Consider the following 26,728-nt stretch of genomic DNA (forward strand, 5'->3'; position numbering starts at 1 on the left):
ATAAATTTTAGGTTACCTTGCAGTGACACTGTTTATTTATTGCTTTCTGCTTCCTGCCAATTTTACTTATCTACACTCTAGAGTGAACTTTATTACCTTCCTATGATTGTTCTTGGTACCTGATTTGATGACAAATACTCATAGAAATTTTCATTAGACCTTGACATAGTGAAATATCTGTTGAGGGTATTCTCTTTCCAGGCACAGTGGGCCAGTCGGCCTCCTGAGGCAGGGGTACAGCGCAATCATTTGAGTTATCTTTATTTGGTTTCAACTGTTACAACTAAATTTATACCAGATGAGAATCAGAACACATAGTTTAAAGAAAATCTATAGAGAAAAATTTGGATCATCAAGGAACCACATTCAAATGCATTTGCTTAAGGGTAAAATAATATACTATGCAGGTTGCACAGCCATGCATGCACCAGATATTCACTGATGGTGGCTTAGTAAAACAGAGAGCCTTCATAATTTTTCACTGCAGCATTGAGCCACTTAAGAAATACATGTGAAGAACCTCAAGAGTTTAGAAAGGATGAGAACATAATGTAATAAAACTGAAGCCAGAATCAGTTTTCACTTGCATCAGTGAAATGTGGATTAAAGCTATTTTGACTTCAAAATGCTGTACTGGAGATTTTGGTTTGGCTTTCTATATTTTGGCAAGATTTACCTTTCTTCTGGAGGATGTTCTGTCTTGCTTTAATGAAAGCTAGGATGTCAGCATCAGCCTGGCTGTCTCCAGTCAGAGGAATAGATGAACTTGGTGGGGTCCTGAAATAAGAAAGTATGCTTGTGAACTCAAGGGAGTAAGAAGGTTAATTTTTCTGTCACGTCTTCTTTTTTCACCATAAAGGATTTTATTCTTTAGATGCATTGTTAGATATGGCACAGTTTAGCAGAGAATTGATCTCAGGACTTCTTAATGGCCTTATGTAGGTTCCTAAGATTAGCCACCATCTCTTTAGTGTGGCAAGGCTACTTGCTTATCAGCTATAGACCTCTCGCAAAGGGTTAAAAATATTGTAGTGCTGAGTCAAAGACTTAATTACCAAGTGGAAAAGCTTAATGTAGTGAGTTTACCAAGGAAATGATGGATGTGACTATGCCGTGTGTTTGCTTGCTTCAGGCTGTTATACATCTGAACAGATCAATAGAATTTTTGCCTACTTTCGGGGAATTAAGTTTTCATACATACACAGAAGTAAACAATCACATGGTACTCAGGACATTATTGTATTTGCAGGGCAATGCCCTGACGAAGCAGGAATGATGCATCTGACTCCATGTTCTCAGAATCCCTATTTATTACTTTATTATAGTTTTTTTTACTTTTATACTATGTTATATTAAAGAATACTATACTAAACTATACTAAAGAATACAGAAAAGATACTGAATGCTGAAAAGATAATAATTAAAACTTGTGACTCTTTCCAGAGTCCTGACACAGCTTGGCCATAATTGGCCAATGAGTCAAAACTACTCACACCAGAATCCAATGAAATAATCACCTGTGGGTAAACAATCTCCAAACACATTCCACACATGAGCACAACACAGGAGAAGGAAATGAGATAAGAATTGTTTTCCTTTTCTCCGAGACTTCTCAGCTTCCCAGGAGAAAAATCCTGGGCGAAGGAATTTTTTCAGAGAATGTGAATGCCACAGGGCATCTCCTGACAGACCAAATCCTTTGTGCTGCTGAATCTCCAGTTCCAGCTGAACTCATGTACCTATGCTGTTAAATCATTGACTCATGACTGTTTTTAACAGATACTCTGGTGGTGTAAGATGATGTAATACAATGAAGCTATTCTACTCAGCTGAGAAAGCTAAGAATTTCCACCTGCATCTTTAACCTTATTTGAAGATTGAGCACTAATTGGGAGATGAGAAATACAGCAACAAAAAATTACAATACAGAGGGACAAGGGGAACTAAAGGGAAAAACTTTTTTTTTTTTACATTTCATACCTCTGTAATTATAGTTATTTTCACTGTTCCATACTGACTGCAGCAGTAGGTGGTTTCTATGACTGACATATGCAGCAGTGTAATATCCTTGTCTTTGTGCTACTAATTAAGTTCTCAGTTGCTGAATCAGTGAACCAAAATGGAAAAACAAGGAAGAAATTACTCTGAACTTAAAACTCCCCTATTTTTATGTAATTTACAAGGTAATCACAGAACACCAATAAGGGACTATTCTTGATTGATTTTCATTTACTTAGCAACAATACAAAAAATAAAAACCCACAGGATATTGAGAAGGTACTCTCTAAATTCCATTTTAGCTTCTATTTTTCTTCTGCTTTTCTTAAACCCAAATGCAATTTAAAACATTAGGTTTTGGGGCATGACATTTTCCACGATTATTTTCTGCTCTAGAAATGGATTGTTTTGGAAAATGAAAGAAAAAACCCTTGTGCTTTCTTCTTACTAATGCATTAACTTGACCATATTTTCCTAAGGGCATTGATAGCCAGAACTGTTGAGCACAATAAGAATATAACTTCTGGAAGCAGAGTGACTTGGCATAATGTTTCAGTGGGAGAATAGAATGTGGAAATAAACACACTAGAAAAAATAGAGAGGCTCAAAACCCTAGTAGTTTCTGTTAACCTGATAAGCTAATTTTGAAAAAGCAGCTCCTCTTTTGAGAAAACATGACATATAACCTTTGCCAAGCCTGAAACTTTTGCCATTTTATTTTAACAGAATAATTTGTGGGAGGGACATTAAAAATATTTTAAAGACAAAATCACAAGTATGAAAAAATCTCTGCCTAGTTCCTGTATTCTAAAATTCTTCAATACATACACACTCTGATTTCACTTATTTTCAAATGTTTTTATTTACTCTTTCAGAATACCTTTCTCTGAAAAGGCTGGGAAGGCACAGTCATGAATATTCATAAGTTTATAGAGGAAAAAGCTTCAGGCCAAACTCGAAACCACCTTTGTAATCCTGATGATGCAGCAGATTGGTGTAAAGCTATGCTGCAGCCTGCAGTTGGTTTGGAAATTAGAGGAAAATCTGCAATTTGTAAAATTTTTTATTTTTATATTTCAAGGAGACTGTTTTTGAATAGATGGATGGAGGACTGTGAAGGCATTATATTATTTTATACTTTGCTCTTTCCTCTGAGTAGCCAAGGTATAGTTCTTACCTTGTTTTTGAAGTTGGGCTACCAGAAGTGACTGAATTGTTTTTCACAGGTGGATCTTCATTAGGGCTCTCTCTACTGGTGTCTGAAAAACTGAATGGGAAATGAAGAAATGAAGGAAAAAGAAGGAAATAAAAGAATACAGCCCTTGTGTAGGCAATATTAATACATACACTAACTAACTACAAAGAAGATGTTTTTCAAAATTTTAAAAATCTATATAAAACACTTGTTTACTGAAAGAAGATTTTCAGTTTAATCCATATGATGATTATGTTTTTGTAGAGAATGTGGCTATGAAAGAATGACAAATACCTTCACAAAAAATATACTTTTAGTATTTGCGTTCTAAGCAGACTTGTAAAGCACTTTGATATATTCGATGTACAGTTTGTAATGGTATATTTAGTTCTTAAACTGAGTATTAGCCAAGTGAGGCCCTTACTCATTTTCTGTTCTTTCTTTAGTCAGGCAAAGTTGTTACCAAAATCAGCGAGAGACTGGGTAAAAATTCAGTGAGGACTTTGGGATGGGGCTTGTTGATGATAGCCAAATATATTGCAAACAGCTGCTGTGCATTCCTGCCTCTGCAGATATCATTATCAAGGAAGCTCACTGTTAGGGAGATGGTTTTCCACCACCGGATATCTAGAGACTCTCTGCTTTTCTTGGGAGTTGCACATACTGCCAGATCTGGTGCCAATCTTAGAGTGGAAAAAGTAAATTACTCAGTGTAAGGATTTTTCCAGTAGATGGCAGGATTGGCAAGTTCTTGCTTTTCTAGCTCTGCAGTAGTTTGTTCATTGTTGGCTGATGAATTGATATTTCTGGCAGAGAACTTGAAAAGGGAAAGAAATTTATTACTAAAATTTTACAGTTTTACACTGTGCCAGGTTCAGTTTTGCAGAAGATATTGTGCCCAGGAGTATAAGTCATTTTCAGCTGAACAGCTCCAGGTTTGCTGAATGATTCTCTTTAACTCCTCGAGTCCCACACCATTCACACCTCCCTAATTCAACTAAAGCAATATCTTATTTAATGTCAATAATATTCTGTACTTTATTACATCTACATATTATAAGAGCTAGAAAGGATGTGTGATGTTATTACCTACTATGTGGTTCAACAATATCTGGGAACCTTATATCGTCATTCTGCTTTAGGATTTCCTGAACATTTTTTCCACTGATTTGGCAGTTCTTAAAAATGAAGTGATTAAGTGTTTTAAATTCAGTTTTCTAAAAGGCCTCTCTGTCTGTGCCCTGAGATACTGAGGCATCCAAGTCACATAACCGAGGTTTATTAAATCTCTACACATCAGCTGAACCATAGCAACCATCCCTGACTCTATTCTTAGCCTACAACAAACATAAAGTAATGTGACTTAATGTGATTATTTTTTATTGCTTTTTTTTTAAATTAAAATAAGCATCTTTGCTTTCTCTTTGCCATGCACAAAATGTATAATTTTACAAATACTGAGTCAGCTGAAGTATTTTAAAGTTGCAGTAGTTTACCTATTTGAATTATTTTTTCCATTGTAAAAAAAAAAACCATTGCCTACAATTGTTAAATCCCCATTTGAAAGGGATTTAGATTTAGATTGATTCAAACCACCCCCCCCCCCCATATACTAAGGTGTGGCATGGTTAGAACTCTAGGGATGTCAGTTTCTAGTACATTCCTGGACCCAAGGACAATATGGCAAAACTTGCCTCAGGGTGCTCTGGTAGAATTGGCACCCACAGAAAGCAATATTAAAAAACCCACTTAGACTGATGAGACGATGCCCAAAATCAGGAAATTAACATTACTGCACTTAGAGATGGACCTTCATCTCCTATCCAGTGCCTGTGGGGTTGCAAGCAGACATTTTTATTGTGGGATGCAAACTGTTCTCCTGCAAGTTAAGGAAATTTATAAGGAAGCTTGTAACTATTTTTTGAAATGACTCAAAGTTCTGCTTCCATGTAAGAGGTTAACAATTAGTGTGCTAATCAAACAAATGAGTTCATCAGTTTGGCAAAACTCAAATCCATCTCTTATATTCTAGAGATTTCTTTAATTCCTAGGCTAGAGGGATGGTCTGTATGGGGATAATTTGCATCCTTCATACTGATGCTCTGATACTGACATTGGAAGATAAGTTGAATCATAGGGGGACAAAAGAGTGTAATTCTGCTGTGCAGTGGTTTGTATGTTCAGATATAACTTGTTCCTAGCCTGTTCTTAGAAGTCAGGACACTCCTTATTCATCTGAGTGTTAGATGCTGTTCTAGTAATGCAAAAAATTGAGAAATGTTCTAGTAATGCTTTAGATTTAATGGCAAGTCATTATGCCAGCATGGGGTGGAGGTAATAATACCCCACTCTGTGTGACCAGCATGAAGGACTGGACATCTCAGGATGCTCCAACAAAGCCAAACAAAATTATGCCTGACAAACTTTAGTGTGATGAAGGTCTTCTTCAGGCAAGGGGTTGATCCAGAGATATCTAGAGATGCCATTCAACATTTCTCTAATGTGCAAACAGGCATTCCTGGAACACATTTTGGATTTGGGTGGACATGCAAGGTATGTAAGTCCTGTGTCTGTCTGTTGCCCAAGCTTTAACCTCTAATATTATTCAGCTTGTTTTGACAGTGTATGATTCCTATTTTCATTCTCAATCTATCTGATTTTTCCTTGAGTTGAATTTAAGAAATCTCAAAGACTGCTTCCTGACAACTTCAGTAAAATTCCTACTTTTTCTGGAGATTAAAGATAGTCTGTCAACTTTATATGTCTGTTTGTTTTCATAACCTAGTACCTGATGTTTCACCCAGTGGATAACTTTCTTTTTCTGGGGGGACTGGGGTGGGGGAGAATCCTCTGTTGAGAGTGTATGTCTCAGGCAGGCATGGGACAGGGGTCACAGAGATGTACACAGGGTTGCAGCAGAGTTTCCCTTGCTGCAGGAACCCAAGGACCAGAGACAACTGACCCACGGACTGATCAGCTCCATCAAGTACACTGGGTAGAGGAGCTGCAGAGACGATGCATGTCATGGTATGAATGCTTAACTTGCCAGCTGAAAAATAATGGAAAATCAGGTAGATTAAAATGGAAATTGAAAATTTGAAGGTGTGTAACCTCTGTAATGTTAAGAAAACCTCAGCTGCAGTTGTCCAATTATCTGAGTTTTGGACATGAGGGGAACAGATGTTCAGTGTACAGACAGGAAAGATTCAAGCTGCTTAAAGCTGAGCATTTTAATAGCTGGCTACAAAATTAAATTTGGCCTAACTTGCAAATTCATAGATGTATTGTTCCAGTTGTTACGAAAGAATGTGAAAACCTTTGAAATGTCACTAATTGATGATGTTATTCCCAGATTATATTTTTATCATTATGTAACACTGCAGAAAATGGCAGGAATAAAAAATGATTAGACAGAAAATGCTGTAAAATATGTAAACATTGAACTTGTTTCACACAACATTAATATAGGGGGTAACTGTTGCGATCCAGGACAGTAATTGTTAAAAAAATCTGATGCTCAGAGTCATCAGACAACATGAAGATTTATTTGAAAATGACTCCAAGGGAATTTAAAGTGCCAGGAAGACTTTGAATAAGAAACAGAACAGCCGAGGAGTCTGAGGTTGAACATACTGTGGGACTTGCTGGAATAGGACAAATGAGATACAGTAAAAGGAAATGAGTGAGGTTAAGAAAGATTTGACTGAGATAAAAAGGAATGCATTCATTCTAAGAGGAGGAAAAAAATCTAAAATTTTTGTAAGATTTGAATAACGAACATTTATATGATTCAAAGGGAATACAGGAACCCTTCAACACTACTGAAATGAAATGTTCAGTGAGAGAAGCAATTTGAATAGACAAGGATCTGATAAATTCTTTAAATGAAAGCCATTGTGAGAGAGACTGTATGAGGAAGAACAAAAGGCTGTGCTTGAATTCTGAATGCATGGAATATATACGGAGTGCTGAGCCTGACATGCATTTTCAGACTTCTTGCAAACTTGAACAAGAATCCATTAAGAGACATAAACATATATACAGTGTGAGTTCAGGTAGCACCACAGCTTTCAGACCTCACTGACTGAGGCAGAAATGGTCACTATTCAACTCTTTTATTAACATAGACTCATTTCGACACTTTAACAATTCAGCCATTTTTTCAACTGAAAAATGAGACATATTTGGCCATGCATCAAGCGCCTTTTAGGTGTGTGCATCCTTCTTAAGCCTCAAAAGGATTACCAGCCTCCCTTCTCTGTTATTTTAGTTATAAATTAACTTAGTATAAAATAAAATTTGAGCCTTCCCAAGGCTTAATTTTCTCTGGAAACATGACATATTAGGTGTGTCAAACAATAACAATGCACACAAGTCATACAGTAGAAGGTGATCAAAAGACCTTGTTCAAACACACAAAGATTAGGAATACACCTGTGTCTTTTGCATGCTGAGTTATATAAATTATTATTGCTAGCCTGAAGATTGTATTTACATCCATTCCCATTCAGGAGTTTGTCTGAATGGTTTTACTGCATGCTTACTCTGTCAATAGCACTCTTAGAATTTAGCCTACATAGTTTTAGATCTTATACTTATTGAACACACCTGTTAACTGAATTCCATCTTGGAAACAGGTTTTATTTACACCACATTATATCAAACATAATTTATGTCAGCTTTTGCTTTGGTGGCTGGTTATTCTGCTGGGTGAAGACAGCAATATCATTCCAAAAGGAGATGGTTGATTTTTATACAGGCTAGAAAAAAGTGCCATTTGTGTCTCAGGAAAATAAGTGCCTGTAGCCTGGATTCATTCTACACAATTATGGGAAGTGGTAAGTAAAGTTGCTGTGACAACTGGGGCCAAAGAAATCCTTGGGAAATAAATATTCTACTATTTTATTCTTTTAAAGTCTGAAATTTGAAACCATTACTCTAAAATGTTATTGACTGGAGTATGGGAAAAAGTAAATTTTCATGCCCAGTGGGAGGTTAAGCCTGTAGCTCCTGCCTCAGAAAAAGCAGCAATAGTGTTTCTACTTCCATATACATGCCACTGGAAATGTACCCGAGTAAAATACGTTTAAACAGCCTAACATAAAATAAGATCAACTTTTTAGAACCATAGGAAGGAAAGAGCACTTGACTTTTAAAGATTATTGCAAGAATATTGATAGAGATGGGAAAATAAAGCTACATTCATCCCAACTGCCTCTACAATTTTAGTTGCAGAAGATAAATATTCTGTGTCTGTGATATTTATGCAAGGATCATCCAGTCAGCCTCAGTCAATATGCCCATTACTTAGACACAGAGAAACTGTTCACTGTAAAGAACATACGCTTTTTGCAGGGAATCATGTGGGGCAGTACAGGACTCTGAAGTAAGCTTGGCAGCTGAAAGCACCCAGGCACCTTTCTCCATTCTAGTTAAAATGCCAGATGGACTTTCTTTAGAGTTGTCCTCTAGTAATAAACATGAACACTAAAGGCATTTGATAGAAAAGCTTAAAAAAACATAAAGAAATCAGTTATGTGATTTTGTTTCTGAGCCAGGGAAGGAAAACAAGGATTCACCACTGCTGGAGGCCAGTTCCCCATTGCTCTAGAAAGCGCCTGGGCATTACCATATGCTCTTTTTAGTTCAAGAATTTTTAATTAGAGTGTGAAAGGCATTGCTCTCCTGAGCAATGCATCAGCACACCAACTGAAATTTGTTGTTCCCAAGATCAGTGGGGCAGAGGGGTTGCACAAGAGATGCTTAGTTCAAAGGACAGTATAGAGAGTGACAGTCATGGATTGCTTGAGCTAATTTGGCTGAATTTGTGCTAAGCTAGACCAAAAATGCTCTCATGTTCTGGTTCGTGAGCTTTTCTCTGGGACAAGTAACCTTCAGCCTTAGACCAGAAATGAACAGCACAGATTGGGCCTAAAAGCATTTGCAAAGTGATTAATGCCTAAGTCTTGAGAGGACACTGAATAAGAACCAAAGCAAAGTAGAGAAGACTGGAGTTGGTTTTCATCAGTTTGAGAGATCTGAAAATGTCTTATCAGAAAACTTTAGAAGACTATGTCTATCATTTTCTATACTGATTATGGAGCATTTACTATGGATACATGAGAGTGTTAAATAAAACTTTAAGTTATTTTACAGTTTTAAGAAAACAGTAAAACATCATTTACGCAGATGACTGTCATAAAAATGTAGGTAAAGCCACTCATCAGAGGAATGTTAATTGTGTAACAAGGAGGAGAGAGGGGCAGAAAAAGAGCAAGAGAAAGGTGGGGAGGGAAAGAGGAAGAGGGAGGGAGAAAGAAGGAAGGGGAGAGAACACCTCCATTTATTGTCCTTGAATGTGCAAGAAAGTGCAAGAAACTTATTCCACAAACCTTTTATTTCATAAAGAAGTTACTGAAATTCAAGTGGGATCCACATTGATTAACAGTTAAAATATGGGTTCAATCAAACTGGCACAGTCAGGTGTGTGGTTTCTTGCACACTACTTTCCCTGATGGTTATGAAAAACCTATTACTGCAAATTTAAATTAGGGGTGTTAAAATCAGAGGTGACTGTTGATGAAACAACCAAGATGATTACATTTTTCTCCTGTATATGACACATCACCATCTTACAATATCAAATATAATATCATTGTGGAATAATATGCTGCATAAATGTAGTACTATGACATTTTTCAGGAGCAAGTCTATCTAGGATATATATGAAATAATTTTTAAATCTCTTTTGGTTTGAAGTCCCCTACATACATCCCAAAGGAGATACAGTCTCCTCATTCACAAAACTGACTGCTAACAGGCTTACCTTTTTTAGCTGTTGTGGGGCCCCTATAGAAAAGTTTCCAAGGTTCCAAGACAAACATGTCAAAAGAACTGAGGTCCTACCTTCAATAGGACTTTCAAATAACTGAATGATAAAATTTACTTTTTTACGCAATTGTTTCTGTTGTAACTGAAAATACAGTGTTTCAGTGTGGTACTTGCAAAAGCATTCTGGACAACTTCACTTTTATTAAAAGGGCATTTTTTCCCATGTAAGGAAGGAAAAGAAAAATAAGCAATTTACCTGATAGGTGATAGGTGCTGTGAGGATCTGATAAACTGTGGATAAACAGGATTGACAGTATTTGGTGAGTCAACCATCTCTGGCTTTTCCTGCTCATTTAGATTGAAAAACAAAATTATCAGGCTAGGATTTTTTTTAAAGTGCTTCATATTGGACTATAAATTTCAGTAATAACAAGGTAAGCAATGACTCATTCAGAAAACACAGAACCTGAATCACTCAGTATTTTCTCCACTTGCACAAACACTTCTGAACAAAGAGAAAAGTATTTAGGATTGGTTTGAGTATTTTTAAGCTCAAGTTACAGGTTTTTAATATGTAACAGCATATGTTCACTGATTTCAGTTTCTTAGGGAGCTCAGATGTATAGATAGGTCAAGATCAAAGAAATCAATCCCAATTATGTTTTCCAGTTCTCTAATCTTCTACTGATGAATCATGAGAGGTTGAATTGTGGAACTCTCTTTTTTAAGGGATGGAGAAAAATGTGCTGCTGTGTATTCAAGAATATTACTTGCAGTGCTTTGAAAAGCCTAAATATTTAGACAGGAGGGTGACTAAAACGTCATCCTCTTTGCCACCTATATGGTTAGGGATTTTAACTGGAAAAGTATTTGGTCATGCTAACTTGCAATTAGGCTGCTTAGGTGGCAGTGTATGGGTAACTAAGTTCCCAATGTTAAGTTCTGTATTTACTTTAGGCTGTTTTCTTAAAAATGTGGTTTAAATCTATACTCATGAGACTTAACCAAAATATAAGCTAAAACTTTCTTTCTTTATAACAACTTTTCCCCAAGGAGGAAATCTTCTCTTCCAGTTAATAATAAATGATATGGGATGGACTGCACTCAGCATTCTTTTTCATGAGGCTGATGTACGTTTGGCCGAGCTTTGCTGTGAGTTGCTGTGTCACTACTTGAAGACATTAAAAAAGTGTCAGAAGGGGAGCACAAGAAAGCTAGGTTGTTTCAGTAGAATGTAGTTTTCAGACTGATTGTGTTATGAACTTCCAATACAGTGGTTAAAATGACAGGTCTTTAGGTCATTTTTACACAAGTCATTGCATTAGCTCACTCTGTGCTTAAACACTGGTGGACTTCAGCTAGAGAGTGAGGAAACACCCTGTGCTGGGAGCTGATGATCCTCTGGGAGCCTAGGGAAGCTGAAAAGTTACAGGAGCCTTTGCAAGCAAAGGAAGCTAAAAAGTAATTTTTAGCAGTAATTTTGCAGCATATTTGCAGCAAAAAATGCAGATGAAATCATAGTTTTGCTAGCAGTAAAAAAGATTATTTTTTGCAATCTGCAATATTCTTTCAGAGTTGTTAGCATTTTGGGCCCATACTTCTCTACTAATCAAGTTGTTTGGGAGAACATCAAAAAGAAAATAGAGCAGGAAAAAAATGGATTTGTTTGAATTTTTTTTTAGCTTCACATAAGTATAATTCCCAGTACCTTTGTCCAACTCACCTTGGCATAAGTACAGGTGAACCAGACCCTGAATTCCTTCCTTCATACTCCTTTCTGTCTAGTCAATTAACTACTTTTTAAAGAAATTATTGAAGATGCTATATTCACACGAAAATGGAAGAAATACAAAATTATTTCATACCTGGAATTTTTTTGCCTCTTCAGACCACCAGACCTCAAAGTCTTTTTGCACCTTCATCTTCACTTTTTCCATAAGAAGCTGTAGGTGCTCAATCTCTACCTTCAGTCCTTTGAAGCGACTGTACACTGTTTTATAGCTAATATGAGAAGAAGAAAGTGTATTACAGAATTTCCAACATATATCTGAACAAAGGTTAGTCCTACCTAGAACTGTTAGAGATTTAAACTATAAAATAATGTATAATAATCAGAGATGCAGAGGACATAGACAGATGGTAGAAGGAAACATCTCATATCTTACAAAAGCTTCATGGGACAGTAAGTGCAAGAAACTTATTCCACAAACCTTTTATTTCATAAAGAAGTTACTGAAATTCAAGTGGGATCCACATTGATTAACAGTTAAAATACAGGTTCAATCAACTATGAAAATTATTTCTTTTGCATTCTCAACATGTTACCATTAATAAATCACTGGTGTCTGGGATTCAGATAGGAGCTGAGACTGGTTCTCCTGATGGAAGCTTCATTAGATGCAAGCTTCATTACTCTCCTGGCTAATAGACACTTGGAGATTTACCAGGAGTATGAAAGAGCCAGATTTTTTCCTCAGAGATTGTGAATAACAAATGCCAGCAAAATACTTCATACTGATATCCTTGTATATACTTTTTTAAATCCTCCTGGCAAGGATTGGTTAACCAATGTGTAATCTGCATATTATTTACACTTAGTGAGTCCTGTATAACCTAAAGGGCTTCTTTAGGACAAGAAAGGCAGGACTTTTCTGAATCAACCCAAAAGGCTCACAGTACATTTGGATTCAAACAACAAATTGAAAACACTAATCCTCAGGGAGGACATTAAGCTGTTTTTATTTATTTTTAACCTTTAGCTCAAGCATAAATTTTACCTCTCTCATCTACTGTGGCATCTGACAGACAAACCAACAGCATATACACAAATTTAGAACTATTAGTGAACCACAAAGCTGATATTTTTAAAATGTCAGAGAAAACCCTGAGGGTAGCTGCATGTGCAGAATTATAATTGGAATATACTATCAGTATAATTTATCTTCTGAAGGATGGTAGAAATCTGAGGCAGAAGTAGTACCTTTTTTTTTCTTCTTCAATTTTCATTCGAAGATTCTCTTCTACTGGATCAAACGTTAGTTCTTCAGAAGGATTTAAAACAGCTATAAGGTAAATCAGATTTAAGCAATGACTATATGGTGTCCAAAGAAGCAACTTCTGATTAGAATAAAAACTAACTTTTAAGAGGCAGTTAATGAAATTGGGGTGATTAACCATTTCTCTCTTCTGGAAATGCTTCTTCAAATTCCCTATTTAGGCCTTACTTAGTAGAGGACATAGTCAATAACTAGTAATTTGTATAAAATTGCTTATAATTAGATTTTTTCATAATTAAAAATTGGAACAATAATTTTAGATATAGATAAAAGCAAGTTAAACATTCATATTTGGCATAAAACACTATCAAATGTGTTAAACCACTTTTTGCAATGGCTTTGCTAACAAAAACAAGACCAGAAACTGTTGCAAAGAGAAGAGACATCAGTAGCTCTTGAAAGAGAAATTTGGAAAGCAAAAAATTAGTATATATAAGGAAAATATCCTTATATAATTTTCAAGGTAAAGGATAACTAAGGAAATACCTTAAGAGTAGCCTAAATTAGCAGCTTATGATTTCCCTATCCTGTAACAGAAGTAGTTAACATGCAATACACAATATGCTTATTCTGAGAGATTGTGAAACAGTCTTTCCATCACAGTTTATAGGTTCAGTGGTGAAAGGAAATGTAAAGTTACCTACTAATGTTACAACAGTTTCTGTTTCTGGGATGACTGAGAAGAGTTTTATGTTCCCAAGAAAACATGTTTGACCTTTTTAACTCAAGAAAAATTTAAAAAACCAAAAGATTTTCTGTACAATACATACAAGTTTCCACCCCAACTCTTATTTCTGCCAAGAAAATAAATCCTAAGTCAGTCTGTCACGAGGCCTGAGGAGCACACCATCTCTTCAAGGAGAGGAATTCTGTCTGGAACAAGAGGGCAGCAGTGATCCCTCTCTGCCTGTCAGCACACCAGCTGAAACCATTAATCTTTTGTAGTAGCACCCTATAGCTTAATACAGATGATGTTGAAAAGCATTTTATTTCATGACTTAGCTAAAGCATGTTAATACAGACAGTCAAGGTGGACAAAGCCCATGCACAAGTCTCATTTCATACATTGAAAGGCCTTGCTGTGTGTGATTACAAAGAAGGATAGGGTGAATACATTTGTGGTGGGGAGAGTACCCTTAAAAGATAAAAATATAAACTGCTTGAAATGTTAAAGTGAACAAACGAGACAAGAGGTGGAGGAGATGATACAACAGTGATATTGTATAAGTTATACCTGAACATAACAGATAACACAAAGGTCATCATAACCGTGCCAGAACCTTTAAAGAAAGGAGAAAACTTTTCCACGATTGCAAGGGATGAGGATTTTCTGATTTCTCACATATCATCCCCAAGAGAAGGCATAATGGGGAAAAGCACAGCTACAGATGGAACTGCTGGGGAGACACTCATTGCAGAGCTCCTGAGGCTTCATGCTTTTACTTCATGAGCACACAGCAGCCAGGCTTGAGGGAAATGTGCTGTTGTGGAACAAACTGAAATGATTTAGGGAGTTACTGGCTCTCAAGTGAGCCATGCTCACAGACTGTGTGAGAATCTTTGTTATGTTTCCATGAATATTCCAGCCAGACCTAGTGTGAGCCAATTTCAGGTTAAAGGGGACTCTCCTGAGCATGCTGAAGTGCATTTGTCCTATTTGCACAATCTGTGACTGTGTCTGAATTCAGGAGGCAGCAGCTCTAGCCCCTTACAATGAAGGGAAATAGCATGGGGTGGAAGAGTAACATCTTAAAATGTTAATGCTGTTTCTGAAGTGAGGACTTCCCTACATGAAAACATCACCAAATTCTGGTAGTTATTAGAGAGTGATACAAGCCAGAGTATACCTTTCCTTCCTTGGTTTATTAGGACATCTAGTACTTGGAAAAATATTTTTATATTAGCTTTGAAAGGTCAGCCAATCTTAGGCAAAATTTTGTCACTTGTATATAAAAACAGCAAAAGAATGGTTTTCTTTCTGCTGATTACATGCAGCAGATGGGATGGGATGTTACCTTCAGAAATAATAATAAAGCCTTTTGTATGAGATGAAAACCTTTATCATAAACAGGGTCCAGCATCCTCACCCACAAATGCAAGTCTGCCCATTATCCCTAGCTGGAGATGAAAGGCAGAAGCACAGCTGTAGACAAGGTGAGCAGCAGAATTTTGTGAATGGAAAGAGATGAGTATACAGCAGGCTGGTGTGGCCCCAGCAGCAGATATAAAATCAGATAAATGGCTAAAACTTACATATCCCTGTGCACATCACTGAGCTTGGGTCACAAAAGCAGAAGAGATCTGATCACAGTGTCTGGTGAAGGCCAGTAGTAAGTCAAGTCCAGGACATGCCTGCCAGGGCACTGCTTTGTAAGTTCTCCAGTGTCTTTTCCCAAGCTGTTGCAATATCCATTTCAGTTTCTTGTCATGTCTGCTCATTGCAGCAATATGTTTGTGAACTGAGTAACATTCTGCTCCAAAGACTAGACCTTTGGAATATACCTACTGTAATATATACAAAGGATCATGGCTCTTTCCTGATGTTCCAAGTAAAAAGACACCTAAAGTCTGGTGGATGGTATTTCAACACTTATGTTTCCTGCTACTTCTGCCTTCTCCTCATTCCCTGCTACTTCTGTTCTCCCTTCTCCTCCTCTTTACCTTTCCTGATGAATCCTTGCAGTGGCCTTTTTCTGCCCCATGGCTTCTGCTGCCTCACACCCCTCTCCCTCCTCTTACCAGTCCAGGCAATTTCAGCTACAGCTGAAGAAAGGAAGCTAAGGCAGAGGTTACTGGCTCACTGTATCTCATATCTAATGATAGCATTCTTCAGTACATAGGCTCAGTCATTTTATAATAATGTTAGAGGGACACTGAACGAATAGACTGTAAAACATAAAAAGCATACTATTTACTCACAAATTCAATTTAGACACCTAAGAAAAAAATTCTTTTGGCTACAGCTTTTTTTCCTCTAAAGAGTTTATTGTACATATCTGCCTTCCCATGCAGAAACAGAAAATATATATTAACCACACATATGTCAAGTACATGGAGATTATGAAGCGCTGAAAAATCATGACATCAGCTTTGCCCCACATACATGAAAAAATTTGCAATACATTAAAAGATGTAGTAGAGGTGCTATTGCTAAAATATTAACTATCAAATATAATTTCTGCAACTGCACAGAACACAAAATGGTATCTGCTTTGTTCAGTCAGGATTGACTTTTAATTCATTGTTTGACAGTTTGTCATATAAAACTCAGCTGCACAGTTTAGATCTATGCTTTTAGTGCATCAGCTGAGATGATTTCATTCAGTTGGAGTGTAATATCACATGCACTTTTCATGCCCCAGTGACTTCTCCTGGGCAACAAATGCAGTTGCTGCAATTTAATCCTGGATAATGCAGCCCCAGGTTTCAGGGGTGCAGGGAGGTATGACATGCATGCTTAGGAAAACATTGGCTCTGTGTATACTAGGGGCTTCTGATGGCATCCAGTTCTGTACAACAGAACTATTTTGGCAGCAGTCAGCAATGTACTGATAAGGAGTATTAGTTTCTTACATTAACATAACTGCACATACAGCTGAGTGGTAAAAATTATGAATCCTAAGTTATGACACCTTTTTTAAGAATACTGAGTCCTCAGATGAAAAGAGACTGGCAGAGAAGAAGAGACTGGCAGTGCTACACTTGGTAGGGAAATAGCTGGCAAATTTGATGCTTACTTTAAGGCTAACTGTTTTTGCTTCATCTTCATATACAACCAATTTGGTGAAGTGAGCACAGGACACAACTGATACCAGCTGCCCACATAGAGATGAAGGTGAGCTCTGCATGAGGTGACAGTTCATAGGATAAGAGTTTGTAATTTTTGGTGCTTTTTTTCCCATAAAGAAGACTGTAAGAGGCATTTAAAGATATAACTATTAAATTCTAATAAAATGGCCAATTTTGGAGTACAGGAAGTAGTAAATTTTACAGCACATTCCACATGATCAAATCACAAAGTACCAGAGAGAAATTGTAGCACCTGCTAACTGGATCACTGTTTCAAAGCCATGTGGAAAGCATGGATGAAACACACTATTTCTAGAATGATACCAAGTGTGATCACCATAGTTTACTACAAACTGGCAACAACCTGAAATACTCTGGCAGATTCTTGTCTATAGTCAGAAAATTTTGCAAGAAACTCTCTGTGACCCTGAACTTTATACTCTCTGGAGTGCTCATATATTTCTCAACCTGAGTGTATCCTGAAAGTCAAACTCCTAGGGATTTATTGTCTTGTGCCTCAAATAACAATGTGCCTTGCCCTCCAGCTGTACTTTTGCAGTCAAATATTTTCATTTTTTTCACTGGATAGTCTTGTGTTTATCTGCTTAAATTTATAGTCACTTGAAGTAACCAAATTTAGAATTTACTTTAGTATCCCATTAATATATTTACTGCATTATTTATCAGCTTTGCAGCTTTTGGCAAACTCCAGTATTAGTGCTTTCAAAATGGAACATATGTTGAAAGTTGATTTTTTTTTTTTTAAAGGAATACCTGTCTATCATTATTCAGGATCATCTTACAAGTAATTCTCCTCTTTTTCTTTATATTTCCCCAGGGCCATGTCAGCCTATGTTTGTCGCTGGGCACCATGTGTGTACCTTATACAGAAGCAAAGATGAGTAGGCACAATGTAACTCAGGAGAAGATGAAAATACCCTGATGTCTCAATGAGTTTATATTGTGGGTTTAGAGCAATTTTCTTAACCCTAATATAATAGATTTTTAAAATTTTCAGCCAGTTTCTCATAGAATACACTGAAACACACTGTCCTATTTTCAGCATTTTAAAAGTTAATGGATGTGCAGCGGATTAAGGACATGTATTTTGTTGATTTTGATCACTGAATTTAGTAAAAGTGTCCATTGGTATGCTGCTTTATTAATCTTTTTTTGTTTTGTTGGTTTTTTGGTAACATTGCATTGCTTACTGTCTTACTGGCTTAATACTGGCTCAAACTAACTTCCAATGCACACCTGGCAAGCAGAGCTATTTTTCCCATCTCAGTGAGCTGTTTTTCCTAAATACAATCACACTTTAATTCCTTTAAGTTTCTTCTTTGAAACTAGTAATCTATATTTTTTTTCCTGAAAATACATGGCATTCAAAATAGGAGGTGTTACCTTCATGTCAGCTGCACTTAAGCCATGCAAGCTTCTAAAACCATCATGGCTAAAAAGTCCCTGTTGCTTTCCAAATATACAATTAAAATAAACTGGGAAAAAAAAAACAAAACAAAAACAACAAAGCAGCTTCAAGTTTAATATGTTCCATACATGCCAGTTAATCTAGTGAAGCAGTAACATAGCTGGGTCTTAGCCAGGAACCCCCTACAAACTCAGATTCTTGCCTAAACTTAATAAATACTTTTTACCATTTGATTACATGTGAATCCTCTCGCATCATTTATCTTGTTATAACATTAGATAAAATCATACCTGATATGTTTGAATGATCTTTCTCTGCCTCCCAAGAAGGGGTGTGATTTGTCATCCATAAGCTTTGAAGTTTTGTAAACATTAATTTCTACAAAATCCAAGAGCTGTCATGGAAAAAAAAATTAAAAATCTCTTTTCTAAGCTTTGTCATGAGACATTAGGAATACCCCACCACCAAAATCCAGACTGCAGTTCAATAAGCACCACAACTTTTGTAAAGTAATGCCTAGTCAAGAGAAAAAATAATATAGCACAACTTTCCTAAGAATAAGACACACCTAAAGGTGCTAAAGGTGCAGTCAACAATGAGTGTCACAGATTACTGGGCATGAACAACATACACTGGCAAAGGCAGCAAAGTCTGTGCTTGCAGATCACATTTAGGAATGCAATGCACAGAGCAGCTGTGGGATTAATTCAATAGGCCTAGTGTTTTCTAAAAGTAAAGGGGTGTTCTACCTGCATTCTGCATTGAACTGTCTGTAGACATAGAACTGTACTGTGATTGTCATTACAAATGCTCGTGAAAATGCACAGAAGCATTTATTCTGGACTGTACACTAAACTTATACCAATGTCATTTGAAAGAATATTAAGGAAAAATAAGCATACATGCTTATCCTTAATTGCTTCTGCTTCAGCTGTGTATAGGTATAGATGGGCCATGAAAGTGATGCTTAACTTCAAGTTAGACAATAAATGAGGTTTTCAGCTTGATTCAAGAAGTGAATACTAACCAAACAAATGTATATGGCCGTACAAGTCTGAACAACTTTGATCTTTCTGCTACTTTCATCTGTAAGAGAGTAAAGGAATGCAATGGAAAGCATCATTATGAAATCATTATATTATGAGCATGAGGTTGCACTATAAATTATTTAGTTTAACTCTTGGCTCAAATAAAACAAAAGATGTTGGGCTGAGGCTCCTCTATCATGGATCTGATTTTTTTTCTATGCAAATAGCAAAGAGATGTGCTAAGACCCCACCTCAGTTAAGTGTAGAATAAAGACAAAAGTACTACAGAAAGTTTAGTTTCCACTCTCCCACATGGCTACTTCACTGGTCCTCTAAAAGTTTCCTAAATGCTTTTTTAGATGTTGGTATTATGTATGAATTTTCTAGAAAATTTCTGAAACTACAACTATAGGATTTAATGTCACTAGGAATGTCATTCTTTAAGAAGATTAATTTTGATGTTGTTCTGTGTTCTGGCATGTGTATTAGATTAGGGCCATGTGCAGCTTGGGCAGTTGTAGGGACCAGATTATGGTTTTGGGACCCCCTATCCCTACTGGCCACACTCCTGCCCCACATGGAGTGCCATGCTTTTGCTGGTTCTCCCATGCCCATACCTGCTGGCTGCAGAACAGCTGGGCTGTCTCTGCTGTGCTACCAGCTCAAGAAGGAACAAGAAATACAGAGGTATTTAGGGAGTTCTCATAGCTCGGTTCTTTCCTATGACCTGTGAAGGAAAGGACACTGGGCTTGAAGTTCTGGTAGCTGTTGGCTGAATTACAGTGTAGTGTGTACTGAGAAGAGACAATCTTGACATATCCAGAAGCAATTACAACTTAACCACAAGATTCTTATCTGGAGATGTTGTATCCAACCTCTGCACATTTGTAGGATATTATTAGCTACTTGTTCCAAGTAATTATTTATATGAAAACATTTTTCAGCAAAGAAGGAATTAATTAATTTGCTTTAGCTATTTCAGCAAAAAATAAATGGCAGAAGTTTTTTTACCAGACCTGCAGGTTGTTCTGAAATGCTGGGTATCACACTCACTATGCTATTTCATTGTTCACCCCTTGTCCTGTCCTTTACATAATCAGCTAGATAGAAATTTCTACTCTAGGCCTGACCTTGAAAAACTCACATAAATAAATGTAAAAGAGCTCCATTTGTTGTTTACAGTTCATTAGGTTACAGAAATTTTTATTAGAGAGATCTTTCATGGAGAAAACCTTGACTGAAACAGAACTAGTCAAGCTGCCCAACACACCTACTGGACATTGCCAGAAGAAAGAAGCCAAAGCACTTTAAACTCTGCATTATTCTTAGTTAAACTTTTACCAGCTTTTTAGAGCCAAAAGAGAGATGTACTCAAAGATATACTGAAGATAAGCAAACAAACTTAGGCCTAGAATCTGTAGTCTGTGTGCATAGAACCAGATTTATTTTTTGTTCACTCTACCTCAAGTCCTGTTTTAGAATCATAGAATCATTCTGGTTGGAAGAGACCTTGGAAGCTTGTGTGGTTCAAATTGCTCAAGGTTTGGTGAAAACTGAACCAGATTATGTCCAGACATCTTGTGAAAACTCCATGAACAGAGATTCTGCAAACTTCTTTGATGACTTTTTCAATGTGTGACTACCCTCACAGAATCTTACTATCTTAATAGACCAAACTAGAGAATTAAAAGCTTCATCTTCAGATTCTGTCTTGTTAGACACCAGAAGGAATTTCTAAATAATAATACAACTCCCACTGAACTTTTCATTATTTCAGAAGTGCTTACTACAAGAAAACTTACAGAGACTGCAAGCTGTTCCAACAACAGTGAAATGCCAAAGTCAATGTCAAAAAGCTGAGTACTGGGTAGCTGTGCCACAAGTTCATGACTCCTAATAAAAATATCACTTGATCCAAAAATGTCTTTGCTCTTTTCTGAGGTCTGATTGCTGTATTTGAGTGGGTCACATGAGAAGTTTAATAGGAACACACAAGTAATCTCAGAATTTTCTCTAACAGTTGAGGAGGACATATTTGCAAAGACTTCCAGTAAATATCAGTATTCTCTTTCTTGAAGACAAACTGAAAGAGAAGACTCGTGCCTGCCTCTAGAATTTAACCTTGGACATACTAAATCCTGCTAAAAAAACTGATATAAAAAGTACAGCGAAAAAATAAAACTACAAAACACTCTAGAAGGATGGAGAGAAACACTCTAGAAGGACTGGAGACTGTGGAAAGAAAAGTCTGTGTGAGATTGAGGCCTGAAGGGACAGGTGGAAGAAGTGCCGTCTTATTAGAACATACTCCTACGGTTTTAAACTTAGTTCCCATATAATACTGGGAAAATCCCAAAACATATTACCTAAGAAGAAACCTCAAGTGCTGTGGTAAGGCATCATTGCAGCTTGTCTAGCTGCTGCTTTGAGTCCATGGCTTTTTTCCTGATTGTGATTATCTTTACAGAAGAACTTGGCAGATACAAAAATAAAAAAACTCTTCAAGAGCTCATAGTTTCAGCTCTAAACTATGCTGACTTGAAGCACAAAATAGCATGCAAAACCAAGAGAGCAAGTTTGTTAGTGTGTAGCTTCACATTTACCAAAGGATATAGTCTAACAACTTGTAATGTCCAAATAACTGCTTATATATACATATGTTCAAAATTAATTGTCACTATAGTGTTGCAAGGATTTGATTAAAAACCACTTTGGTAAATATTTCTAAAAGTATCTAATATATTTCAATAATTGTACAAAGCAAATTCAAAAGTATCTGTATCTTTGGCAGAGTAAAACTTGTTAATAAAGGCAAAGCGGTACTGATTTTGAATTTTCATCCAGTTGTGATATTGGTATCTTTGTCTTAACAATAATGAAAAATAAATGTCCCTTTTAGCAAGCACAACCTTACCAGCTTTCTGTCACTCACGATTCCTATTTCCTTTGAAACAGACTAAAGAAATTAAATTCATCTCTAAAGAAAATGCCTTGATGCCACTAGAGGTCACCCTAGGAATAAAAATCAGTGTGCTGCATGCACAAAAACTTCTACAAAACCACCACTGCTGTTTGACATTTCAAGCGCAAATGTACGGAAGAACATAACACACAGAAAGATCGTGAAAATTTTATATTCCTAAGAGAAATCTTTCCCTTATTCTGAGGCTATTGTAAATTGACTACACTGGTCTCTAGCATATTTTAGCTCTTGGATGCCTGGTAGTACTGGGAACATTGCCTTATCTCTTTCAAAAAACAAACAAACAAACAAACCCCCAACAAAACCCGAAAACCCAACCAAGCAAAAAAAAAAAAACCACAACCTCCTTGAAATTATGGACTTCAGATTATTTCTCTAAAGTGCTTTATTTAGCCCATACATAAGATATCAGTTTTCATGATGGTCTTAAAACAGGCCATCTATTATTCTCCATGGACTATGCTGGATTTGTGTGGGAAAACACAAGCTGCCAGTTTCCTCAGCTTCTGTCATTTTGTGATTGAAAACACTTGTGTCTCTTCATTTCATGGCATTAGTAGAGATCAAGACTCTTCTGCCTCATATGAAAAAAGTTAAATATCATCTCAGTTACAAGATGCAAAGCAGTGAAAGAAACCAAGTTCATTTTATTTAAATATGGATTTATTTAAAGAACAGATTAACTCTGATGCAAACCAGCAGTTTGGAAGTGCTATGTGCTTTCCATTCACACAGATCATAGCAGATGAATGCAAGACAGTCATAATTATTGGACTAATTAATGTTATATATGTCTAGGAGAGGCTGCAAGGGTTGCAGAGAGGACTACCATACATTTCCTGAACATATATCCAGAGCAGATACAAACCATGGTGGACCAGCATTTCTAGTGGCATGAGCCACATTGGAATACTTCAATGATGGGTTGGATGAAACTTTGAGCAACCTAATATAGTGAAAAATGTCGCTCCCCATGGCTGGAGGCTTAAACCTCCTTTCCAACTCAAATCATTCTGTGATCTGACACTGGAGAGCCAAAAGCAGCAGTTCTCCTTTGTAACTTTTCTGATATGCAGAATTTTGTCAGACAACATATTTGCATCTTGATGTTGGATATATGGTAGTGGCAGCATCAAAGCATTGGAGGAATCATTGCTTGAAATACTTTCCAAAGATTGGCTGGAATATTCCTGCAGGAGTACCCTGATGCATTCATTATACAGCACTGTCTGTCCCCTGTGCTGATCATGGTCATTCACTTCTAGACAAGGAAAGGTGAGTAAGCAGAATGAAACATGCTACAAAGAAATATACAGCAAGGAATGAAAAAGGGCATAGACTGATACTAACATCTTTAGAACAGGCATCTAGCTTTGAAAATGTAGGAAAAGATGGTACAGATAAAGCTGTAAAGGCAAGAAAGATAAGCAGGAATTTCCCTCTCTTTGCTTAAAACCAAATATGTGTTACAATTCCAAATATAAAAATAACATGCCGAAATCTTTGCTCGCAGGCATTTGCCACACCAAATCAAGTGCTGGTATGTATTTTCAGAGATTGAAACATATCTGTTGTTTCTGAAGCACCTCGTCATTTTATTTTTTATGAGGAATCAGTTTTTCAAGGGAATTTTGCTTAAAAAGAACTGGAGAACAGCTCTTTGAATAATATGAGAAATATGGAATCTTATTTATAAATTTCAAGTTACAAAACCTAGAAAAACAAGTGGTTTTCTTATTTGGTTTGGTTGAAGTTTTTTAATAAAATATTGATAAAACTGTGCCTTAATACTGAAATCTGTACAAGGGATGCAAATTCCTTACAAAGATCCACGTGTTCTTTTTTTGTTTTTTTCAATTCAAGTAGCTTTACAAATACAACAGAGTTGGACAATAATTTGCTCCTAACAAACCTCCTCAGAAGCAAAAAGTTTTGCCATCAGGCTCTGCATTTTACAAAAATACTACTTTAAAACATCATAAGATAATGCTTCACTGGAATAAAATAAAACATCAACTTTCCTTCTAAAACACTGCAAACTCCAGGGAAAGCTTTTCTTTCCATTATTTTCTCCCATCTTTTCCACCCTGAAGTGTGTTTGTGACCCAGTGTTTTTGCTGTCAATACTTAGGCAGTGTGCACATTATTTCATTTTAAATACTACTGAAGTGCAGTTAAGCATGCAAAAGGAACTTTAGATCCTGCCTAAAAATGCAGTTAAGTGTGTTACTCTGAAAGATTTTAATAAAGATAACTAAAATTATTTATTTGCATAATAAGGTATTTTTTGTAGTTAATAAAGATGAAAGGCACACTGAGATGAATCCTTGCAAATTTACATAAAATATTCAATGTTTCTGGTAGTGTATTGACAAACTTTGAACATCCCTTGTCTCTGATGATACCTCCCATCTAATTGTGTCCTTTTTTAACTCCCAGCATATGGTGTTTTAAAAGAGATAGCTAAGAGCAATGGGCTGAGTAGTGGTGTTTTCCTTCAAAAAGAAATCCACATCTTAAGCACAGCCATAAGGGAAACAGATCTACACTTTTTCAAATCAGACTAGAATAGTTTCTTGAAAAGTTTTAACCATAAAATGCTTTAAGTTAATGGGAAGAAAAAAAAGGCAGATGGAAGATGTTAACTTAATGTGGTTTCTAGTTGAAACAATGGTGTGTTTTATTTCATGTTGGGATTTCAAAAGACCCTTATTAGACGTTTGACCACACAGTTTTCATTTAAAAATATCTTGATGACATTCTGATCATCAAGAAGTTCCTGGGAGACTTGGCACCTGTTACTCCTTGAAAAAACATTCATCCAGAAAGGCAGACAGGCAAACAATACTCCCCAACTCATAGAATAAATATTAAGTTTAAATATCTAGAGTATTTCAAATAATAATGTAACTACTGGAAAATACTTTGTGAATTCCAGACTCAATGAGAATAAGCAGACAGCAATGCTCAAAACAAAAAGGCAAAAACACACAGGTTGCCTGCTATGAGGTGAAATGCTAATGGAATATTTACACTGTGAATGTATAGCTGGTAAAGTCACTACTATGGCATTTCCTAAGGACATGAAAAATAATACCTACCTATGTTATGAAAAACAGCTTAGTTATTGAAAACATCATTTGAAACATAATTTTTCTATGTAGTAAAAAAGACAATGTACAAGACCAGATATTATCATTCAGATTGAAACATATATTCAGAATATATTAGTTCATTTTTCAAAACACTGAGTAAGGAATTCTCATAAACAGCATTGCTATGATTTATCTTTATGTAACTTGTAAGAATGTTAAAAAATTACTAAATAGATGGTATTCAAACCTAGAATGAATTAAAGAAATAATTCCATGTTATTCTGAAGATAGCACCTTTAAATTTAACTTCAGAGGAGGGAAGGGGAGGGCAGGGAAGGGGAGGAGTTGGACAGGACTCACAGCCATCATCTAGTCCTCTTCAGGGCTGAGCAAAAGTGAAAGCATATTACTATTAAACAGGGTGCTCAAATACTTTTTAAACAGTCAGGTACAGGACACTGATCACCTGCCAAGGAAGTCTGTCCCTGGTAAAGCATCTTTTCCTAATATCACATCTGAACCTCCCCTGATGCAGCTTTGAACCTTTCACATGTGTCCTGTCACTGGATAACAGGAAGAAGACATCAGCAATTCCTTTCCTTCCCCTTCTCATCCTGATAAAAATCAGCTGAGTTTGATTCCTTGGCTTTGTTGACAGACAAAATTATTTTTAATGCTGATTTTTAAATCAAAATACAAAATGATAAAGGTATGAAACAATAACATTATCACTAAAGCTTGAGATGTATGGGTAAACTAGAAACAGAAACAGTTTTGTTATTCTGAAGTGACTTACCTGACTTTTGGAGGAAAATATAGTCCCCAAATTTTCTCTCTCTTATGAAGAGATAAATGTCCTCTATGTTGTGTATACATAGAAATACACATATCAGCTGCAATCTGGTCCAAGTTAGTTCCATCTTTTATGTGAAGTAGGTTCATGAAGATACATTTTGGGATTCTTCTATGGATCTAAATGAGGGGGGATCTAAACTGATTGACCCAGAGGTTTTCTGTCAAATTTTGGCTGAAGTTTACTGTCCCCAAAGTGGAATTCTCTTATGAACACTCCTAGGCCATTTCAGTACAAAGTCAGTGAAATCAGCTTAAAGCATCTTAAACCAAATTTGGATGACTTTACACTTTTGTGAACAACTTACACAGACAATTTTAGCTTTACAGTTGTGTCAACAGAAACAGCGAGAATAACTTCTCAATTACAATAACTAGATGTGAGAGAAATTAACTGTATATGCCTTCAGCCCCCCTTGGAACAAGAAAAATTAAAAAGAATGTTAGATTGTGGCAACATGGCTGCTAGCTC

General features: G+C 36.4%; 1 protein-coding gene across 7 annotated transcripts in view; it reads right to left on the reverse strand.

The window, feature by feature from the left end:
* KIF6 (kinesin family member 6) overlaps positions 1-26,728 on the reverse strand; it is a 159,846-nt gene that overhangs the window by 7,872 nt on the left and 125,246 nt on the right. For 5 of the 7 annotated variants that reach the window (XR_013181445.1, XM_077175810.1, XM_077175809.1 and 2 more), the window contains 5 exons: positions 13,005-13,086; positions 11,890-12,025; positions 10,281-10,369; positions 3,176-3,265; positions 677-777 (listed from right to left, as the gene is read on the reverse strand). Coding sequence is in view for 6 of the 7 variants with exons in the window: in XM_077175810.1 (XP_077031925.1) it covers positions 677-777; positions 3,176-3,265; positions 10,281-10,369; positions 11,890-12,025; positions 13,005-13,086 (498 nt within the window). In the remaining variant the exon portion in view is untranslated. Of the gene's footprint in view, positions 1-676; positions 778-3,175; positions 3,266-10,280; positions 10,370-11,889; positions 12,026-13,004; positions 13,087-19,943; positions 20,054-26,728 lie in introns of those variants that run through there. The other 2 variants (XM_077175808.1, XM_077175811.1) reach the window with 2 other exon arrangements.

This window comes from Agelaius phoeniceus, chromosome 3 (genome assembly GCF_051311805.1).
Source record: "Agelaius phoeniceus isolate bAgePho1 chromosome 3, bAgePho1.hap1, whole genome shotgun sequence".
Taxonomy (NCBI): domain Eukaryota; kingdom Metazoa; phylum Chordata; class Aves; order Passeriformes; family Icteridae; genus Agelaius; species Agelaius phoeniceus.